The 23,800-nt window shown below is 46.8% G+C and overlaps 1 protein-coding gene across 2 annotated transcripts in view; it reads right to left on the bottom strand.

The window, feature by feature from the left end:
• LOC119437231 (adenosine deaminase) overlaps window positions 1-20,431 on the bottom strand; it is a 476,423-nt gene extending 455,992 nt beyond the window's left edge. For both annotated transcript variants that reach the window (XR_007464910.1, XM_037704273.2), the window contains exon 1: window positions 20,331-20,431. Coding sequence is in view for 1 of the 2 variants with exons in the window: in XM_037704273.2 (XP_037560201.1) it covers window positions 20,331-20,378 (48 nt within the window). In the remaining variant the exon portion in view is untranslated. The remainder of the gene's footprint in view (window positions 1-20,330) is intronic.
• Between the last annotated feature and the right edge of the window lie 3,369 nt (window positions 20,432-23,800).

Here is a 23,800-nt window from a genome sequence, read left to right as displayed (position 1 = left end):
ATTTAACCCTTGTGAAACTGTCATGACGAAAGTACGCTTCCGATAGAACGTCGTGACATTTTTTTTTTTTTTTTTTTTTTTTTTTGAGGACGCTTCGATAAATACAAGCGTAAGCGCTCCGAAAAATGAGTGCCAAACAGAGGCTGAGCTGTTTGCCTCTACGTCGCCACTTGGGTTGTCCGTAACGCGGAGGTGTATTGGGCGCATATAATATAAGCTGCGTAGAGTATAAACGAAAATTTGGTTCATAATCCTGGCTCTTAAAAGGCTCAGAGAAGGTAACCAAGAAGAAATGTGATCGTTTACTTAAAGTGAATTCGCCAAAATGAGTGGGCCAAAAGCCTTTGTACGGATGCCACTGTGCAAAATACGTGCTGTGTTTGCGACACAGCCAACATAGAACTTTACACACGCGCCTGTGTTCCGTCACTATGAAACGACGAGAAATTGCATTCCATCACCTCTGGGAGTACCCTAAGTCTCTAAAAAAAAAGGGCTGATTGCTCACGCGGAAACTTTAAGACTATGGCACTTGATGATTAACTTACAGACTTCAACATGTCAAGTTTATCAGAATTGAGGGAGATTATCAGAAGCACGTGCCTTGTACTTTATGAGCATGCACGAATAATACATGCCAGATACGTAACTTCGCCTCCGTGCTTATGGCTTTTTACTTCACGGCGGCTGCCAAGATATCATTGAGCGGTTGTTAATTGACTGAGTTTTATACTTTCACTTAACCAACTCAAGTTCATATGCCTATATATATATATATATATATATATATATATATATTGTAGTGAAAAAGAGAGACACGCTAGTGGATACAGCGCTACTGGCTCTAAACGCTAGTGGGTCAAGCGCTCTCGCTCAGCAACGGCTCTCGTGCTGGGAAGCTGTTACTGCGCTGACCGTTGACGCTGCGCTGCTCCAAGCTTTGCCGAATAAACACCCTTAGAATTGGTGGAGGTGCTGGGTAACCTCAGACAATCATCCTGGAACTCCGGTCCCGTACCCTACCATCAACCATGCCCCAAGACGCCTCCGAGCAAACGCCTCATCGCGCGCCCACTGCCTGTCCCGGGGTACCTCGTCACCGCGACCCTCCTATCTACACTGGAGCGGACGACACTGACGTGGACGAATGGCTCACGGCGTATGACAGGGTAAGCGCCCATAACAAGTGGGACGAAGCGGACAAACTGCGCCATGTTCTGTTCTACCTCGCTGGTGTGGCCAGCCTGTGGTATAATAACCACGAAACAGAGTTCCAGACATGGTCTGAATTTAAGACTTCCCTCGCCGATGTATTTGGTCGCCCTGCTGTTCGCAAGCTGCGGGCCGAGCAGCGTTTGCGGGAACGAGCTCAACAGCCAGGAGAAACATTTACCAGCTATATTGAAGATGTCCTGGACCTATGCAGGAAGGTCGATTCGACCATGGCGGAGTCTGATCGAATTCGCAACATCCTGAAAGGCATAGAAGACGACGCCTTTAACATGTTGCTGGCCAAAAGTCCTCGCTCTGTGGCTGAAATTATCACACTGTGCCAGAGCTATGAAGAGCTCCGCAGGCAGCGATCACTGACCCGTCGATCTCTACGTCGAATTCTAAGGGTGTTTATTCGGCAGAGCTTGGAGCAGCGCAGCGTCAACGGTCAGCGCAGTAAGGGTGTTTATTCGGCAGAGCTTGGAGCAGCGCAGCGTCAACGGTCAGCGCAGTAACAGCTTCCCAGCACGAGAGCCGTTGCTGAGCGAGAGCGCTTGACCCACTAGCGTTTAGAGCCAGTAGTGCTGTATCCACTATAGCATCTCTCTTCTTCACTACAATATATATATATATATATATATATATGCAGGAAAGATAATTGTTTGGTTTAATTAAACAAAATAGTTATTCACGCGTTTTCGCATGATGAAAATCGCTAGCAGTATTTCGTATCTGACGGCACTGAACTACAGAATGATCTAGGCGGCACCGACGGTTGCGGACTGGACCGATGGGTGGTTAGAAAAAAAGTACCACGTTAACTACAAAGTATTTCTCCTTGGCGCGCAAACACCCAGACAAACGCACGCATACTCACACACGGACACACAGGCACTACATACACATACATGCACGCGCGAGAACACAAAAAAAAAAGCTTTGTCACTGCACGAAGAGTCAACAAAAAAGTTAAGCGACTCACTTGGAAAAAGAAAAAATATATATGCACAATTATAGGTGCTCTGTATTGACTGAACAAAGAGCCCGGCTGTGCAAAGAGAATTAAATTGTCATGCAACTTCACCTACGAATATAAGGAAGGCTGTAAGATTCACTTCGCAAAGAAAGAAGTGCTTAGAAGGCACGAAATCCTTTCTTCCGATGTTATGGAGCCACGGAACCGGCCAACGACATTCCGTTCTCCTCGGGAAATAGAAAATAATGCTAGCCCTTTCTCTGACCTGCTGCTGCATTGAAACGCGCAGTAGCAAGGCATTTCCACATAGAACGAAGCTCAGATTCTTACGGAAAGACGGGAAAACAAGGAAATGCACATTCGGAGCGGCAGGGCGACCACCGCCAGGACAGCGCATTGCGGGCGGGAAAAACTGAAGGCATGCGAAAGCAAGTTTCGCGCCGTTTTCGTGACGTCAGGGTCACCTGATGGGGTAGTATCGCGGGCACCCCAGCTCGGTGGAATAAAGTTTTGCAATCAAAATCGCGCGCCGCAGCCATTCAGCGTGGCGGATGCGCCGCCTCAGCGAAAGAGAGGGAGAAAAAGAGGTGGTTGACCGCGCCGGCGAGGGCGTTGCGGCGTAGATCAAAGCGTGTCGCTACTTTCTAACATCAAGGGGTTTTAAATCAAGTTCGCTCGCAGCGCCCTCGCACAATTTTTAACACGAAAGTGTTTTATGGCGGGGTCCACCAAGACTTCACTGACGTATTTCCGTCACGGAAATACGTCAGTGAAGTATGACGTATTTCCGTCACGGAAATACGTCATACGTCTATACGTCTATGACGTCTATGTCTATAATGACGTCTATGTCTATGACGTCTATGTCTATAATGACGTCTATGTCTATGTCTATGACGTCTATGTCTATGTCTAATACGTCTATGACGTATTTCCGTCACGGAAATACGTCATAGAACATAATACAAAGAAAGAAACCAGAAGAAAAAGTTCCACAAACATGCAAAATTTGGAAATCGAACCCACGACCTCTCGGTCCGCGACGATAGATCGCCGAGCGTTTAACCCATTGCGCCACAGACGCATTTGCAGAGTGCTACACAGACGCGCCTTATATATCTAACACTCCTCCGTGTACCCGCGCTCTTGCTCGGGGCGGTGCCGCCGCCTACGAGCAGAAAAGAGAAGTACTGCATTATGACACTAACGCGCACCGACAGTGAACGCTTCGGTGGTCTCAGCACTACGACGCCTCGATGCCAGCATTCGAAGGGACGCTGGCATCAAGAAGCACTACCAACGCCACCTAGGTGGCGTTCACCGTACTCAGCACAGCGGAGCGTGGCCTCCGCAATTAGCTCTGAAAATGTTTCTGAAGTTGATCGCGGAGGCTGCAATTACGACGCGCTGTACGCGCTGATTTGACTCGGTGACGATTCAGTTACGTGCTTTGTCTTGCGCGTTGTATTAGTGTGTCAGTTACGTGCTTCGTCTTTCGCGTTGTGCTAGCGTGTGCAGCGTAGTGCAGCTTCCATATGCACGACGGTTGCTCATGGTCATCGACGTTGGTAGTCGTGATGGAGGAGACGTGCCACCAGGCGTCAGCGTGGGTGCATCAACGCCTAAGGGCGCTTTAGCCACAAAACACCAATAGACATTATATATCAATGTGCAATAAACATTACACTACTTCTGTGAAGACACGTTTCACTTTCGTGTTCTATACCGATTCCTATATAAGAGGGATCAACCACATTTTTTCCACACTCGGCGCCTCACTAGAGTGTACTAGAATACGGTCGAGTGGGACGAGCGGCTGGGGCGGCGCATGCTTTGCAGTGAGGCGCCCGACGTGGAAAAATACTGTGGCGGCGCGGCGATCGAACTGGATTGGGCCGCTGTTGGAAAGTGCTGGCGATACAGCTCAGCAGGGTCATTCGTACTACTTCGCGCGCTGGTATTTGCGTTCAGACCGCTCAAATGGTGTTCATGATTGCATATGGCATGTACTTATGCCTTAAGGATAAATTCCTTTATTTCTCTTTTTTATTTTATTTTATTTTTAATGCCGCTCGGTAATTGCGCTTGCAAGGCGGCCGCGGCGTCGGCTTTCATTCTACTATGTTATTGTACGGTTCCCTTTGGAGAACAAATATTTTTCGCGTTCTTCAAGCATCATGCATCTCTCGCGTGTATTGTTGCGCATATAATTTTCCATCAGTAGGTCTTGCGAAAAGCAGACGAAGAAACATATGTAACCTTCTTGCTTGCCGCTTCAAACAAGTAAAGCATATCTGCCCCATTCGGCCGGCGCCTTAATTGTACTCACAATTACGGGAAGCATTGTTATACATTAAAAGAAAGAGTAAATTGCAGAGCAACATCCCATTCAAGTTTCCGCCTTCCTCGCGTAACAGAATGCGGAGTAATTGGTACTGGGTTATTTATTGCAGTCGGACCTCGATCGAGCGCCGAAAATGGTTTTAGTTAGACATTCTATATGCTAATCTTTGGCCGTAAGCCATACGTGGAATGTTTTTTCCAGTCGATACTTCAAAAAAGAAAAAAAAAGAAAAGAAAGAAAGCCTGCGCGGTAGCCTAATTAGTGGCTATATAGTGGATACGGCGTTGCGCTGCTAAACTGGAGCTCGCGGTTTCAATCCAGGTCGCGGAATTCGATGGGAATGAAATGGAAAAATACTCGTGCACTTCTATTTAGGTGCACGTTAAAGAACCCAGGTGGTGAAAACTAAACCGGGTGCCTTATCGTAGTTTTGCCACGTAAAACCAAAGAATTTGTTTAAATTAAAAAAAAACGAGAGAGAAAAAAGTAGGCGGCTGCGTTCTTCGGCTTTTTTCTAGGGGTAAAATAAATTATTCTCCAGTCTGATTTCCGAGAAAAACATGTTACGCGTTTATCCTATATTTCATACATAAATGTAATGCCGTTCCCAAATGTATGACCGCTCAACTTAGCAGCTTGTACATTATAAACGGCTGCTTTCAGTTATTCGGTGCACTATCATAACGACCATAATGAAACAATTGAAGGAATGGCATCTCTCACATACACGTAGAGATATGTGCAGATCTGTTGCGTTCGTTGAAGAAGATAAGTGCCACATGGGGCACCCTGTTTTAATGGGTTGCAAACAGGATGAGACTGTCAAAAAAAGTTTTCCTTGTCTGAATGAAGTTAGCAGATTTACAGGCTGCCCCAAAACGGGGCGTTTATATTGAATGACAGCTAGGAACTTGTTCAGCAGGAGTTATTAACACCCATGCGTTAATTCTCTCAGGAACTGCGCCTCTGCGCAACAACCACGACTCTCCGGCAGCACAATCATCCGGAATAACAGTCCTCACTTGCATCGGTCCCTCACCTGTGAGACTTCAACAGTGCTGTTATGCGTTAACTTCGAACGGAAACGACTATTGGCGTCGTACAGTATATCAACATCTTATATATATATATATATATATATATATATATATATATATAAGATGTTTTTGCCTGCTATAAATATTATTTCTGCGAATGAGAGTTTTATGTGCAGTATTCACTTATAATTGTGTTACTGCAAACGCGTGCGCTTATTCCGGTCGGGCGTTCTCGCTTTTTCAGTACGTGCATTTAGAGCACTTGTTATTTTTTCCCTTACATATATATCGTGATTATATATGTCTATGTACCCTTTGATTTAATTATCCAGAAATACATTGGTCATTCTTCGCGCCAGGCAGTTAATAAACCTAGTTTATTTCACTCTAATGCTGTTTTCTTCGGTGATTGTCCCTGATCAATATCCACCAACAAGAAGCGTGCGTAAAATGACACGATATCAATAATAAAATTTTCTTACGTAGCTTCATGTTGCAAACATACTAGTTACTTTTAGAAGACAGTGGTAAAAACTACAGTTCACCTGGCTAAAACTACATTTGGTACCGGCCGTCAAGAGTCATGGGCGCACCAAAGCAACTAAACATTTAAAAAAATGTACTGCAGAGACGTTCTGCGAAAAAAACTGGGCGTCCGCCAGCGTCCGCGTAGCGAACGCGCGCTGGCTAGCAGACGACGCGCTTGACAACGACAGCAAAATTAAAGACGTCGCGTTGTATAATTCATGCCTCAAATATATATGTTTGGCAAAATGGTGTAAACATAAAGTTGCAGTTGAAATAAAGCGCTATTTTAAAAGCGTACTATGCGCAATCGGCCTCGGCGCCCACAGCGAAAGTACGTTGAATATGCCGCGGAGCGCGGCTCCACCCCAATCCAGTTAAAATCCCTATATAAGAAAAGTACCGCCATCTACTCTTTCCTCCGCCGCCTCCTCTCCTAAAGCTCTTGCTTTTTCTTTACTTTTTGCTTGCGAAAGCCAAGTCGACGTTGGCGCACCGAGAAAGTCCACGTTGAAGCTTTCAGTAGAGTGACCTAGAATGTGGGAGAGTGTCCAAAGCGCGGCGCGAATGCATGGGAGGAGCGAGGACCTTTTATTGCGATAGCAATTATATGGACACTCCAAAGCAGATTTCTGCCGTCGGCGTCGCCGTTGCCGTCGCCGTCGCCGTCGCCGTGAGGTTCCGTATGACGTCAATGGAGATGAAATCGTCGCCGCGTGCCGCCGAACGCTGTATGTGCGAGTGAAAGGGCGCGAGGGACGCGCGCTTTCACGGGGAGTGAACGCACGGCGGAGAACAAACGCGCGTTCTGCGCCGTGCTCCCTTAAGGGCTGCAGAAGTAGGCGTCTCTTTCCTCCTCTACAATCACCATATATGTAGAGCAAACGCGCCTTCTTCTGACGCACGAAAGGCCGGGGGGGGGGCAGGGAAGGTAGGCGACGTTTAGCTGCGGCACCAAGTGCCTATTTATATCAGAGGCTCCGGCAACAGTCACCGACGCCGCACGCATTTTGTGCGAACGCGGGCAAAACGCCGACGGCGTCGACAACAGTGCTGTGTGTTGCCGGTGCTGCTGCATGTCCAAGTTTGTACAGCGGATAAAACTACTATCCTTACTTCGTATAGCTCTCTACTAAGTTGCTATCGCAATTGATGCTTCGCCTTTCGGGTGAAACTGCCACAACTTTTTATATCAGAGGCTCCGGCAGCAGTCGCCAACGCCGCACGCATTTTGAGCGAACGCGGGCAAAACGCCGAGGGCGTCGACAACAGTTCTGCGTGTTGCCGATGCTGCTGCATGTCCAAGTTTATACAGATGATAAAGCTAATATCATTACTCCGTATAGCTCTCTACAAGTTTGCTATCGCAATTGATGCTTCGCCTTTCAGGTGAAACTGCGACAACTTTTTTGTGTGAACTCCCGCGCCGCGGCGCTGCTGTACCGGACCCGTGGGCTTTCCCCGCTGCGGAAGCCGCGCCAAGGCGGCGGGCGTCTGCTACGAGCCTGATATTTTGGTTGCTATTAGTTAACATCGCGATAATTTGGGATATATTAAGTACCACGTCACCGCAAGGTAATACCGCAGTCACTCACCGCACAGAGAACGCGTTTGCCGGCTGTGCATACGGGTATTTTGTTTATTTACTTCTCGCTCGTTTGATCCGCGTTACGCGGCTGTTTGAGTAACGCATTCCGCGCTCTTAGTTCATTTAGTGATGCGTGGAATTAGCAACGTGAACGTGCTGCAGAAGAAAATAAGCTGGAGATCGCGATTACAACCAGGACAACATGGAATATATGGCTAGCTCATGCTTACGCTTTTACACCCTATCATTCCCTTTCTTTTATTTCATGCATTCGATTTGTTTTATAAGACTGCCTCCCGCGCTCTGCTCTTTCTTTATTAAGGCGAAATCCTTAACTGGCTCTTGGGAAGCGTAATCTGTCCTTCGGTGGGGCCGCGGTACCAAAAATAAATACAAGCCGCGTAACTCTCGCGTCTCGTTCACTTGGTATATATTCCAAAGTATAGCGTGGAAAGACACAAATGTGTGACTAAGATGACCGATGGGTCATGGCATTAGTAACTTGACATACTTGCATTCACGTCGCGATTAATGAAAACAATATCACGTGTGGTGCAAACCCGCATTTTTCGGCCAGAAATCCCTCTGATGGTGTGGGTGTGACAATAAGACCGTGTTGAATGCCAATCTCGACCTCACTGTGTCGAACTTGCTCATATATCATGAAGAACTGAGAGCACATGTAAAGGGTAATAATAGTAATGATAATTTTAGGGGTTTTACATCCAAAAATCACAATATGGCTATGAGAAACGCCGTACGTATTGGAGGGCTCCGGTAATTTCGACCGCCTGGGTTTCTTGAACGTGCACCTAAATCTATGTACACGGGTGTTTTATGCATTTCGCCTCCATCGAAATGTAAGCCGCCGTGGCCGGGAATCGAACCCGCGTCTTCGAGTTTAGCAGTACAACCTACCAAAGCCACTAAGCTATAGCACGGCAAATGGTACGCGAGAAATATACGCGGCAAAAAACAAGAAAAAACAAAATAAATGAAATGCTAACAGTACAACATTGTGTACGTATGCCTTATTTCATAATTACGAGCGAACGTCAGCAAACGAACGTGATGCTTTACGGATGTGCAACTAGTCTTTCGCCTTCTTGTTGCAAGAGCGCAAACACTAAGCGAATTTTAACGTGAAAGTAACTTTAGGAATATTTATTGCGTACGCTCGGTGGTTCGTACACAGCGCACATACTTACGATAAATAATGACGTACTTGTAGTTACGTAATGAAAGAAGCAACTAATCACCAGAACATAAACTTCTCATGTTTTACTGATTGAATGTAACTATTTTAGGGATATGTAGAATCAATAGCGATATTTGTAGTGCATCAAAGATTGTAATTTTCAAGACGATTTTCCACTCAATATAATGAAAGCACAAACATCATCACGCGCCATGAATGCTTGTTAGTTTATGTAGAAAAATCACACGTTAAGCAATAACTAATATCATGAGAAGTTATATGTTGGTAATTTGAGAGAGGATTCACGGATTAATAAAACAAGGCTATTGCTGCAATAACTTTTGCATAAGAAATGAGTAAACAGCTAGGCCAGTAGTAGCTATCTATTCATTTCAATGTCGAAAAATATATATTTGTTTACCTATTTTTATGTTTGTTTACCTATTGGCTGGAATGGCTTTTCTTTCGGATGTCTGAATTTGAAACCAGCTTCGCTCACGGTGAACCTTAAGGTACAATGTGCGCGAAGTTTGTATTGAAGAGATAGCGTACAGCAAGAATTGTTCGTGTACCACGCTATCCCCTGAAGCGAAATTGGCCAACAATATTGCGGCGTTAGGGCCGCCTCTGCTCCTTCTCTTGTTTCCCTTACACCTTCTCACTTCGCTCTGTTCATGATAAAGTATTATAGAGGCTAAAAAATTCATGAACAAATACATCTGCATATGGCTTTAAACTACTACCGACCGTGAGTGAAAAGCGCGCAGTGGTGAGCTAAGCGGTCACTGCACGCACGTAAGTATTTCCCTTGACTTCGTGAGTAATTTACTTTTTTCGTTACTCTTATTCTTGCAATCATGGTGCTATTGCCCACGTGCCCATATTTTTTTACGTTCTTTCCTTGCGCGGAGTCATTTAGCGCGTTTCTACGCACGCACAGTTACCGTAATACCGTTCCCGAACTCTAGCACCGGAGCTAGGCCGCGCGTTTGATACGTTAGTTTTTGCATTATCTTGCTGCCCAAGCACAAAGAAACGCTGAAAGATGTGTAAGCTCCATGCAGCGCCACACTGTTGAAGTTAAATACAGTTTAAGTGTTTTGCGTGGAAAACGAACGGAAAAAACTACAGCGCGTAGCAGACGACCCTCGCTTCCCGCGCGCTTCGCGAGCGCGAGAAGCCCACGGGTCCGGAGCAGCAGCGGCGCGGCGCGGCAGTTCACAGAAAAAGGCCCTCGCCGGAGCCGGCGCTTTGGACACTCTCCCATATTCTAGGTCACTCTACTTTCAGGCCGGGCGCGACTGCGGCTGCGCAGAAGACTTTCAACATGGATCTGAGGCGGAAAAAAAGAAAATATAAAGAAGTGAAAAGCGCGCGCTATCATCGTCCAATCGGAGATACAGGATAACACAGGAGAGAGGGAAGTGGCATTTGTCAAAGGATGGCGGTACTTTTCTTATATAGGGGTTTTAAATCCAGTTCGCTTGCAGCGCCCTCGCACAATTTTTCCACACGCGGCGCCTCAGCGGGAGAGCTCCGTTCGGCCCACTCAACCATTGTCTAGTACACTCTAGCCTCAGCTACAGTGCCTAGAAAGCAGTGCCAAGATACACTTGGAAATAATTCTGAGGATGACACCAGTTTCTAGATATTTATTCCCGAACTTTGCGGTGGATGTTGATCAGGGACAATGATCAACATCCACCGCAAAGTTCGGGAATTAATATCTCGAAACTGGTGTCATCCTCAGAATTATTTCCAAGTGGATCCGTCTTGCGTACTCCACGGCTACAATTTGTTAATTGCAATATAGGTCATCAGGTAATTAGTTAAAAACTTAATTAGTGAATTTTTGTTGATTAGTCGATTATGCATTTCAATTTTTTGAGCAAATAGTGTCCGCCTCTTCGAGTAGACCAGCTCAATAACTAAAATTGGGATATCTGCCACAGGCAGATATCCCAATAAAAATTTGAAATAAATAAATAAATAAATAAATAAATAAATTTGAAAGTGTTCGCTGAAACACCCTGTATATATACGTATATATGGAAGTGTTATTGGATACTGTACGACGCCGAATAGTCCATTTCCGTTCGAGTGTAACGCATAAAGTATAAACCGCATTCACGCGATATTGCGCGCGACAGCGACAAGCGACGCGATGGAGATGGCTGTCGCGGTCGCTCGTCGCCTACAAGTCGCACCGCATGCGAGCGACGACTTCGAGCGACGTCTCCCCGGTGTTGCCGGTATGAGGGCAGCAAATACTCGCCGAAACTGGCGTGACGCTTGCTTTATTAATTTAAGTTGATGTGTTTTAGTGTAAAGAGCAGCATAAATATTTCTAAAGGTCTTGCACTACGTTATTATCCTTGCACGTATCAAAATCTAGTCGTTTGCTCGTTCCGAGCGACAATCGGTAGTACGTGACTGATGTATATCCAGTTCCGGCTTCGCGCTATTGGCTAGTCGCTCATAGCACTTCCGGGCGACGAGCGACGAATTCTAGATTTCTAGAACCGAGCGACTGAGCGAAAAGACCAAGCGATCTGTTCGCGCGACGGTCCGTTTCGTCGCTCGAAGCCGTCGCTCGTCGCCGTCGCGCACAAAATCGCGTGAATGCGGTTTGGGCTTAACAGCACTATTACAGTCTCAAATATGAGTGACCGATGCAAGTGAGGACTGTTATTCCGTATGGTTGTCCTGCAGGAGAGTCGTGGCTGTTGCGCAGAGGCGCAGTTCCTGATAGAATTAACGCACGGGTGTTAATAAGTCCTGCTTAAGAAGTTCCTAGCTGTCATTCAGTATAATCGCCCCGTTTTGGGGCAGCCTGTAAATCTGCTAACTTGATTCAGACAAGGAAAACTGTGTTCCACAGTCTCACCATGTTTGCAACCCGTTAAAACTGGGTGCCCCATGTGGCACCACACTTATCTTCTTCAACGAACGCAACAGATCTGCACATATCACTACGTGTATGTGAGACATGCCGTTGCTTTGTTTCATTATGGTCGTTATGACAGTGCACCGGATAAGTGCATTCGACGTTGCAGCTCGAGCAGCAAGCCGTGTTTTTCTCAACAGAAACTTTCTCGTTTGTGAAAGAGACTTTCTCAACAGAGACTTCCTCGGATAAGTAAAGTGCAAGCAGCCGTTTATAATATAAAAGCTGAGTTGAGCGGTCATACATTTGGGAACGGCATTAAATTTACGCATGAAATATAGGATAAGCGTAACATGTTTTTCTCGGAAATCAGACTCGAGAATAATTTATTTTGTTTACACACCTAGAAAAAAGCGGAAGAACGCAGCCACCTTCTTTTTTATTTTTTATTATTTAAACGATTTTTTCGTTTTTACGCGGCTAAACCGCGATATGATTATGAGGCACCCGGTTTAGTTTTCACCGCCTGGGGTTCTTTAACGTGCACCTAAATAGAAGTACGCGAGTCTCTTTCCATTTCGTTCCCATCGAATTCCGCGACCTGGATTGAACCCGCGAGCTCCAGTTTAGCAGCGCAACGCCGTATCCACTATATAGCCACTAATTAGGCTACCGCGCAGGCTTTCTTTCTTTTCTTTTTTTTTTTTTCTTTTTTGAAGTATCGACTGGAAAAAAATTCCACGTACGGATTACGGCCAAAGATTAGCATATAGAATGACAAACTAAAACTGTTTTCGGCTCCCGAAGTACGACCGGAATAAATGACCCGGTACCAATTACGCCGCATTCTAGCTGTTACGCGAGGAAGGCAGAAACTTGAATGGAATGTTGCGCTGCGGTTTACTCTTTTTTTTTTTTTTTTTTTGTTAGCTATAACAATGCTTCCCATAAATCTGAGTACAAGGCGCCGGATGGGGCAGATGTGCTTTACTTGTCTGAAGCGGCAAGCAGGAACGTTACATATGTTTCTTCGTCTGCGTTTCGCAAGACCGACTGATGGAAAACTATATGCACAACAATACACACGAGAGATTCAGGCTGCTAGAAGAAGGAGAAAAATATTTTTTCTAAAGGAACCGTACAATAACATAGTAGAATGAAAGCCGACACTGCGGCCGCAATGCACGCGCAATCACCGAGCGGCATTAAAAAATAAAATAAAGAAGAGAGAGAAATGAATTTATTCTTAAGGCATAAATACATGCCATATGCAATTATGAACACCATTTGAGCGGTCTGAACGCAAATACCAGCGCGCGAAGTAGTTCGATCGAATGACCCTGCGGAGCAGTATCGCCAACAGTTTCCAACGGCGCGACCAATTTACCTTGGCGCGACCTTGGCGGCCCAATCCACTTCGATCGTAGCGCCGCCACAGTATTTTTCCACGTCGGGCGCCTCACTGCAAAGCATACACCGCCCCATGGCCGCTCGTCCCACTCGACCGTATTCTAGTACACCCTACTTGTTGACTCTTTTCGCGGCGATCCCATGGGCGCTGCCATGTCTGATCACGTGGTGACGCGTCCATTGCTTGCCTCAACTGCCTCCGTTGCCTCCTTGCTTACAAAGGAAGTGTATGACGCCGGCGCGGCTTAGAAAACCCCTGTTTTGGAAGCAATCGTAGACGGTGACTGGGTGGACGACACGCAGCTTTCATTACAGCTTTAGAGAACATGCAAAAAGCGCTTTCGGAGCTGATTAAGCTATGTCCAAACGGCGCAAGCAGCGCATATGGTGCTTGTTCTAAAAGCGGGGCTAAATATGTATTCCAAGCTATACAAACATTCCGCTCATGAATTCAATCAGGATTAGTGTGTTTCGCTCTTTGTTCTTTATTTGGCAAATATTTTGAAGCAGTGGCTTGTCAGTTTCTGACTCAGTGAAGTTCCTCGGTGCGGCCACCATCTGATTATTTTCTGCCTAATCGCTCGCGGGTGTGCTCAGTTCCGATAGATTTGTTCTTGTTGCGAGGTTTGAAACGTAGCTGTTTTGTGCATTGTAATACATTGTAGCAAATATATATTACAGCTAGTAACTCGCTTACTCTCGTGGACCACCACGAAACATTTAGCTTCGACCATTCGTGCGCCAGCAGTGTAGTCCGTCATTTATTGTGCGTATACAGAGCGCACATATTCAAGTGTGCGCCCATTCCCTTATTCTTGATACGTCGGCGATAGAGTGGGCGTAAGTTTTCCTGCCATTTTTGTCAGATGTGTATAGATACCGTGCGCGAAACGTACTATGACAGGAAGCGCCGCTACTCCCTTTGTCCTTGTTGAACGAGTGGCACTCACTCTTGCCGACGTTCTGGGGATGAAGCCCTTTCTTTGAAGGTTAGCGGTACAATGCTGGCGGATGAGCACACTTCTGTATCCTCGAGGAAAGCCGTACATATCGAAGTGCCGGTAACTAATCGCGCAGAGGCAAGGTAGAAGCGGTAATGGTTTCGTATTCGTGCGCGGTCGCTGAGGAGAGGTATGGCGCGCCGCCGTGAGCGCCATCTCGTTTCTCTAAAGCAAACTGCTCCGCGAAAAGGGTCAATAAGTATATGCCTAGAAAGTATATTCTAGGCACTACCTCAGCCAAAAGGAGAGGGACTGGCGTCGTATTCAGACGAATACATACCCCAACCTGCACCACCTACACAGAATACACCCCACGAGGTTCTTTGACAAGTGCCCGTGGTGCGCAGAAGTACCCACACTAAAACACATCACATGGGAGTGTTCCAAGAGGCCTCCGCACATAGACAGCCCAATAATACTGAAACATCCACTCATGAGGAATAGGCAGTGGGAGGCATGGCTTGCGGACGAGGGCCGGGAGAGCCAATTGGCTCTTCTGGACCAAGCCCAGCGAGCCGCTCGTGCCTGTGGAGCCCTTGGAATAGGGGCCCCAACCAGCATGCCTTCTTTATTTATTTATTTTCAATAAAGTTTTTACTCACTCACTCACCTCAGCGGTTCGGCCCATTCGGCCATTATTGTCTAGAGGCTCTATTCTGGACATTCCACCCTTTTCTTCAAGGCGTGACGTAGGCGCGACGCTTACAAAATGGCGCCGATGGCCCCGTTTGCTTTCGTAACGTGACCCAATTGACGTTTCGCGTAAGAAACTGTAATGTTGGCACTGAACCTAGCATTCCTGATAAGCAAAACAGTTTTCCTCCGCAGTAAAAATAAAGCAGCTAGCTCAAAGCGTACCACTATTCCATCAAAATCGTTTCTCGCTTCCGTCGTCTGCATGCGCACAAGCTGTCGTCTGCTTCATTAGCTAGCATGCGTGTCCTCGGGGAATGGAATGAGTCATCGTATATTAGCGCCCACGCGCTTGCTTTCTACCTTGAGACAACATACGCGACCTGCCATTGATGATCAGCGCACGCTCTAGGCCGCGTTATCGCTATCTCGTGAAACGCAAGTGACTCAGCCGACTCGTCTGGCTGAGAAGCGGCCGAATATCATCGAGCGTTGCGCGCGCCACAGGTATCCGCTTGCGCGACGCAATCGCCGGCACTGCCATCTCTTGTCACTTCTGCTGCTTACTCGCACCGCGAGAGGAAACTTAAGAGGCGCCGCTTTGCACACATTTCTTTTTTATAAATTAAAAAGTCACCTTGGTCATAGCCTTTGATGACGCGAAAAGTGATTAATATTGATTACAATACAAACGCAGTAGTGAAACGTGCAACAAGTCCCAGAAAGTTTGCTTGTTTCAACTAATATTATTTCAAATAGACGTGTTTTTAATAAAAATGATGGTTCAAAACACAAATGCCAACACTACACTCTAAGAAGAAAGGAGGAAACGGGGTATCGAAGTTACTCCTTTAGGGGAGGAACTGATCTGCCACAACCATTCTTCCCTTTAGGGGTAAGTGAGAGGGGATGAACTGTTACTAACCATGCGGAGGACTAACAGTTGCTCTTTTCCGATGCTCCTCAAGGGAGTAACGGTTATTCTTTCCGATGCTCCTCGAAGATGGAATTAATTAAATTACCCATTTATACGCTGATAAAAAAAATGACTGGGCTGAAAAAAAAAAAAAAACGCGCCGGCAAGTAGGATTCAAATCACGTCCTCTCGCTCACAAGTCGGGTATCCTAACCACTTCACCATGACACTTCGGTTGCAAGTCTGGTTACCGAGACGAGGTTAACCACCTTAACGCAGGTGCGCCAATAACACAAGAGACTCGGCATTTGGTGTATGCTATGCCGGGAAAGTCTAACGTTGCGCATACTTACAAATCTAAGCGACTACATAAAAAGCTGCCCGATTAGTCTTACGATGATTTAAACTGAGACATTACGTGATCTTCGTGTAGCGAGCGCAAACGGGGCACGCAAGACGACAGAGGACAACTTCTCTATCGCTTAGCGTGCCCCTTTTGAGCTACACATCGCTTCAGTTAAGTTTATAATCTCCTTGGAACGAAAATAACTCCTTAGGTACTATTGGCCAAGAAAATCTGGCAATCCATCTATGACTTGCGCGCTTAATGTGTATCGTTCGCACGAATGTGTATCGAAGAGCCGCACACGAAGTGCACGGCTCTCAGATTCCACCTTTTAAATTACAGGCAATTTTCTCACGAAGATGCAAAGCGATGCTTTACATCTAGTTCAGTAGACATGTAGTACACGAACTTCCAACTATTCATGATATATAGACAATACCGCGTTCGCCGCATCACTCCACGAGACGGACGAAAACAGCAGAGTGCATGGGAGTAACTGTTGCAGTTCGTCCTCGCCGTTGCTCTCTTTAGGACCAGGGATCGTACACTTACTCTCCGAAATTTGCACACGCCACCCACACTCCTGCAGTTACTCCCTTGAGGGACGAAAATGCCCTTTTTTTGACTAACTGTGCAGTTACTCCCGTTTTCCCCGGAATACTTCTTAGAGTGTACCCGAGAGCGATACAAATGCTATGAGCCCGCGTTGAGAACAAAATATTTCCATGGCCCCAAATGACAGGGAAAATGCGGCGATACGCATGCCTCTCGACTGCTATTGCATATGGCCGCTCATTACCATAATTCGCGCGGCTCGTCGCACCACAAATTATGGCGGAAAATCTCTGCCATGGCGGCCCAGCGCAGCGTCACGCAACGTCAAATTGACGTTTACGAAACAGCTCTTCCTGTGACGTTCTTCACGGGATATTCCTTCAGCCAATCAACAAGCTGACATGCCGGCTATCTTGGAACACCACCACATATTCGCGAAATTGCAGATGCATTGCACGGGTTTCTGCACTCTACCGTCCACTTTCTTTTTAAAGCGCTAAAGTCACAATATAGGTGCCAAGGACCACAAAAAAGTATTAGTCGATAAAATTTGCAGCCCCACGTCACATTTCGTCATTCTGACGAAAACGCAAAATTGCATCTTGCAATACTTCCGTTTCCCGGCACAAATTTCAAAACACGTGACCTCTGGACAGCCAATGAGACAGCCAAGATGGCGGCCGCCATGCGTGTCCAGACAACGCCTCCTATAGACTTCAGACTCTGCCCAGGCGGCGCTGCAAAAAAACCCGCCACCAGCGCCCCCATCGCAGCCTTGGCGCAAACTGAGTAGTGCAAAGAGAGCTGTCCGCAAGCGAAGCTGCATAGGCCACAATGGTGGAGGCCCCTCTTTCGGTTGTGTTGAGGCACGGTTTTCTTAAATATCAAGGACCTGGAAAGCTTCTTCCGCCCATCCACGCATCGGAAAGGAAGCAGAGCGAAGTACGTGTACAATGTAAAAGAACTTTCAGGTGTTATTTCGGCGCGCTGCAACTCGAAAGTACAGCGAGTATCGTACGACGTCGACGTCAAGCACTCCGACGTCCGTTCTCTAGCGCCTAAATGTGTTAAATTTGGGTACGTACATAATGTGAAAGCGATGAAGTACATATGATTAAGTCAGTTAGCTATGTAGCTTAATTACGGTCAGTGGAACAAAGCCGCTTTATCAGGGGCGAATGGCCCTGGCGACCTTCGCCTTTTCAGTTGCGTTCTCGCTTCAGCTCTCGCTTCCTGGAGTTCCAGCGTGTTATCGCGCATCTTCGATGTTTTCTTCTCGGTTGTCTTCCGTTTGTATTTACTGCAAATGGAGATACGTGCATGTCCGCTTTCGCGGGATACACCGAAGGCAAACAAACCAGCAGACGCTAAAACCACACCGCGCACAAATTAATGTAAAGAAACGCGACATTTTTTTTTTTTTTTTTGCTAACACGTGCGTTACTTCGCAATTACTCATCCAGTGCTCCCACAGCAACTTTATTGCTTAGATTACAAAAAAAAAAAAAAAAAAACGCTGTCAAGAGGGCTCAGTGCATTGCGAAACGTGCTCGTTGTATCGAAAAAGCCGAAACTAGAAATAAGCTCGCGATACCACAATGCCCTAAAACATGATTTTGAATTCATAAAGGAACCAAATTGTTTGGTTAAACTGACCTGCCAAATCTCTCCGTTCCACTTGCTGAGTAAAGTGGAGGCGGACGTGTGTAAACAGGTAGAAACATCGATGGCACATACGCAGGATGGTTCACAACTTTGTTTATTCTGTTGCCAACGAAGAGGCGGCTGCAGATTCCTTAATTTTCGCTTGGTTGCCATAGTCCCCCGTCAGGGCTACGCAACACAATTACAGCAGAACAACATTATCACACTTTCTCATGTGAGCGGCTGTGTTGTGGAGAATGCGAGTAATTCGCTTACCCAACACGCGAACGGCCCGTATCTAGCGCTCTCTCCTTTCTCCTTCATACGACAGCGATGGAAATCGGTAAAACTGAACGTTGTTATTCAGTCCTTCACGTTCATGGCAATTTACAACGCAACAGTAACGTCGATTGCGGCGTTTCTTCGTACGCGCGGAGCTGTCGCGGTTGCTGTCGTGCTCGCCATCGCCATAGAAGGAGTGAGCCAACAGAACTTTACGGCAGTTCGGCGGCACGTTCGACTAGCGGAGAAATTCATAGCTCTCATTCAGGGTGTTAAATGCGCAAAACATTCGCAATATGAACCGAAATTAAGTTAAATCGTTGTTTCGCACTCGCTAGCTGCTTAGGCAACTTAGCAAGGGAGTCGGACTTTGCACTACTCAATATTACCTCTTCGCACCGACAGGTGGCGCTACGCGTCTTGCAAAACTCCAGAGTCTGACGTCTATAAAGACAATGCCTGGAAAATGAGCCGCGAACTCGCTGCCCTACCCTCGGATTTTCTCTCCCCCACCAGTAGGTAGGCGAGCGCCCCTTTATAGGAGGCGTTGGTCCAGAATAGAACCTCTAGTACACTCTAGCTGCAACCGAGCCGAACATCTGGCCGCGAGAGGCCGGCGCTTTCCCGCGCGGGGTTAAGTCCCTATATAAGAATTACATAGGGACTTTAGCGCGGGGATTTAGCGCGTTGGGGGGAGAGTGTCAGCACCTCTCGCGCTCGCGCGGCAACTCAAAACCCGCGAGGGAGAAGCACGGTTTGCGCGGGAAATTCGCTCCGGCGTGTCCGCCATGTTGTCGTTACGGCGGCGGTTCCCGGAGATCGAGCTAACAAAGCACAACGCGCGAGTTGGGGGACGAGGCGCGGGAAGCCACCTCGATCCCCACAGTATTAATAGCATATCGGGTAAATGGCCTCCACGGATTTGTTGGCACATTCGCACTCTTCCGTTCAAATTTTCCATGACCGTTTCGCATAAGCATGGCTCAATTTCGTTGATACAGCGCTCAACTCCTCCTTCAAAGCGTGGGTGGTGGTGGGCTTGTTGGAATAAACCTTACACTTGAAAAAACTCCAATCTCTTCACAGTTGAAGTCAAGTCACTATTCCAACCATATTTTGTAGGAAAATTGCGAACTGTATAGCTGCCAACCTTCATTACATTTAAGATATTGCTGAACAATAAGAACGCGTTGTTCTTTCGTGTAGCGCTCCATTTTTAATAACCCTGAACTGTCAGCTGTCACGCTGTTTGTATTTCGTTGGCACACTCTAACGCACAAATGGCGCAAAATTGAAATCTTGCGTGAATGTTGGGACACCCAATATATATGTGGGCGCACGCTCGTGGTGTTTGCACTGTGCAAAGGGCCCCACTGCCTTATCGCCCACTACGATCCTACGATTACGTAATACCATGACAACGAAAAGCATATACAACTTTCGCCGACTGTCACACCGCTCAACCAAGGTTTCACGGTTTTTCCGAAACCTGCACGGCGTAGAACCTCCGACCTAACATATAAACTGAACTAGGCTGTTTTGTTGCTCAACAAAGTCAACTTCACGACCCTAGGACGCCTGAAGGTAGCACTGCGTCTCTGAGAGGATGCACGTGCTCTAATACCAACTACCTCGAAATCAGACATCTTGCAGGCGTCATGCTAATGCGGTATGCGCGGCGATTTGTGATGTTCGGAAATATCATATAAGTACCGGGAAATACACAAGCTACAAGGCCGCGTCGAATCCGGCATCGCCAGCACTGTAGCAACTCACCCTCGTTCGAGGAATCTTCGACGGATCGAAGTGCTTCAGGAAGCTCATCGCACAAGGAACACGCGCTGGGGGCTTCACACAACGTCGCCACAACGCCGCTACGAGAGACCACACAACGCCGGCGGGGTTTGGCGCGCGTTTCAGCAGGTTGCAATGGCGTGCTCCGCTGCAGGGCGACTCACTGCCAAGCGCGGCGCTGGGAGGCAGATGCACACAAAGAGAAAGACGAAGGAGACCGAGCCGACGGCGCTCTTCGAATGCACACGGCACGCGCAACGGCACACCGCTGACTCCCTTCGCTCTCTCTCACCCAACGTATGATTCGCACCCCTGCGCGTCGCAAAAGCACACACAACACAGCCGTGAGCGAGAGGCGTTCTTTCTCTTCTCTCCCTTCTTCTACAAGTTCGCTGTAGTGATCCCCCTCCTTGCGTAGGCGCGCATTGGTTGAAACGAGAAACGCTTGTGGTGGCCGTTTTGTATGGTGGCTCCTTTATACAGCGAAGCTGTCTGTGGCTTGGGTTCTATGCGTTTACCTCTGGTTGTTCATTAATGCTTGGCGGACACAGGAGCATGCGAGAGTTTCGAGGCTTCGAAAACGCATGACGTCACATGTTTGTAGTATGTTGTGGGCACACAAACGTTCTGACGCCCTGAATGAAATGTCTGGTTTTAAACTTAGCTAAATAAAGCTTTCTGGTTGGAAACTTAGCTAAGCCGTGCGATATTCCAAGTGGTTTCGGCCTATGACCGACGATTGGCAAAATATTTGTTGCCGATTTCCTCGACCAGCGTGAAATGTTTGCAGCATATTGCACATTTGTAGGTCTTGCAGCTCCTGGTGAATTTTGACATCGCTTACAACTCCTGATGAATTTTGATAAGACTGAGCTTGATAAGTTATACCTACTATATGGCATAGTGAGCTCTTCAAACGCGACCATTCGTGCTAGGATGTACAAACGTACTGCTGAGCGGCACTGGTTCCTTTTCTGTGCACGACGATACCAAATAAGGTGCATCCATGGGTTGCAAAGATATAAGCGATCATGTGATAACGCTGTAAAATCTTTCGTTACATCGGTTTCAGCAAGCGACTCCCTTGTAGCCTTCTCAAAGACGTTACACATCGAAACACGCAGTAATAATATATATATATATATATATATATATATATATATATATATATATTACCATTTCTTCTTGCAAGGCTAATACGGTTTCTTAGTGTTTGCGCTATGTCGACGCGAGATACGCGTACGTGCTTTTAGTCTAGTTAGTTGAGCATTGGCGTGGTAACTGATGCAGCTGGCGTGTTATAATTTTTTTGTTCTTCAGCAAACTTACACTGCCTATAGAACTGTCGCGGATCCCGGCTTCGCGTCGTCACATTAGCGTAATATTGCATTCCGTGTATTTTCCTGTACAGCTTTGTCCAGAGCTCTATAGCGTACGATATTCTCCATCATATTCTGATTGACCTGGCCTGTTTGCAACGTATTTGTGCGACTTAAGGCCTGGTGAGTGACGTTCTGACTAACCAAGAAAGCCGCCAAATTTCGTTCACTCTCCTACACTGCATGTACCATGAATACGGTTAAGAGGATCTCGTTCACGAGGCGCACTTTCCCGTTCTACTTTAATAATTGCAACATATATATGAACGAATCCTACAAAAAAAAAAAAAAAAAAAACTTTAAGAGTGCAGTTAAAATGTCAATGTTTGACAAGTAAAGCGCGATGAAGAGAGCTTGAATGGTAAGCATAAAGTTACGAGTTTCAGGAACCGTGAACTTGTTTATTTGTATTAATTATAACGCATAGATATTATATATATATATTATATATATATATATATATTGTTTTGTACAGTTCAGTGCCCTCAGTAACTACGCGTAGGTTTGTTCGTTGTTAATAACTGCGCACCGATGGGACACAACACCAATCCTCGGACGTATACGCGGCTGCAAGTACTTGAGCAGATTACTAATGGCGAGCTCGGGATAAATTACGCGGATTGTGCCAGCAGTGGTATGCGCTTGCAGCAATCGCTTCTTCGATATAACTATGTTAAAGAAGTATTCAGTGCGTAGAATATTGGAACTGCATTCAGAGGTTGTCATGTTGACTTAAAGGGCAACTCCGGCGATTTGTCGATGTAAAGGGGTGTCGATGAAATTCGCTGGGTATACATTACTCTGCCACTTCCGTCATGTCGTCAGAAAAGCAGGTTTGAGAGTTGCACAGATTGTTTCCAAATGAATTTAATTAACTGCCTCGAACACCGGTTCTACGTTACCTCCCCCACAGTTACAGGTCACATTGTGTACGACGTCAGGAGTGTTCCACGAAGAGCATGCCGGGATCATGCAGACGACAGCGACGAGCGTGGAGGAGTCGACGATCGTGAGCTAGTGCTTGGCGTGAGAAGTTGCTGTCGCGAGAAGTTGCGATCCCTGTGGATGGGCAGATGGTGTTGCGTTGCTGGCTGCACCAACTTCAACCTTCGCCACCTGCAATACACTTTGAACGAAGCTGATCATGTTCAGCCGAGGTTAAGCCTGCTATCACAATCGCCGAGTCCGTGCGTCTACTGCTGGTGGACCTGATCGCGACTGACCTGAAGCTAATTAGGGCATTAGGATGAAGAAAGCTGTTTCTGTAGTTCGTTTTAACCATACGGATTTGAAATAAACCATTCCTCATTTCGTACAATGCACATGCGAAACATTGGAGGACGCTTAAGCTTCACCTTTCGAGTGGAACGCGATAGCGTTATCGGGACCCGTTCGCATCGCATTTTTCTTCGAGTCGGTTTCACTGCAACACGAACGTGGGAAAGCCAGCTACAAAGACCAAGCTTACACCGATCCCCTTAAAGCCGGTTTCACTTTTAAACAGAAATGCATGGCTGGGAAGACGTTTTTCCAGGGGCAATATAAGTCGTCTTCTAATAAAATGTAAAGGCCCTAGGACCTTTTTTATTATTCTATTAATCGTTGCTATTGCCCCAACACGCGCGCGTGCCCAAACGCATTAGGCAAGCCAAGTCCCTATTTTACCTGCCGTAAAACCCCTATATATAACAAGTAGCGCCATTCTTAGAACTTGCTGCCACCGCGCTCACCCCAACGTTTCCTCTCGCCGCCTCCAGTCGCCCCAGCTCCTCCGCTTTCCCATTGGCCAATCCGTGTCACGTGGAGCACGCGTGGCGCTTTTGCATATCTTTTTTTTTTTTTTTTTTTTTTTTGATCGCGCTCCGACCGCCATTCTCGGGCCTGTGCGACGAAAGTGCTGTACTCACAAACTGATCAAACGTGTTAGGGACAAGAACTTCGTTGTGATGGCATGCTGCTGCGGATTAAGTTGCCGCAGCCGACAAGGCGAGGGCAAAAGGCTATTTTTTTTTTTTTTTTTGCCATCTGGCGAGCGCGAACGCTTGCTGCACACTTGGTATTTGCGCCGTCTCG

This window comes from Dermacentor silvarum, chromosome 1 (genome assembly GCF_013339745.2).
Source record: "Dermacentor silvarum isolate Dsil-2018 chromosome 1, BIME_Dsil_1.4, whole genome shotgun sequence".
Taxonomy (NCBI): Eukaryota; Metazoa; Arthropoda; class Arachnida; order Ixodida; family Ixodidae; genus Dermacentor; species Dermacentor silvarum.
The sequence above is the reverse complement of the archived record's forward strand: the minus strand, read 5'-3'. Positions and strand labels throughout refer to the sequence as shown.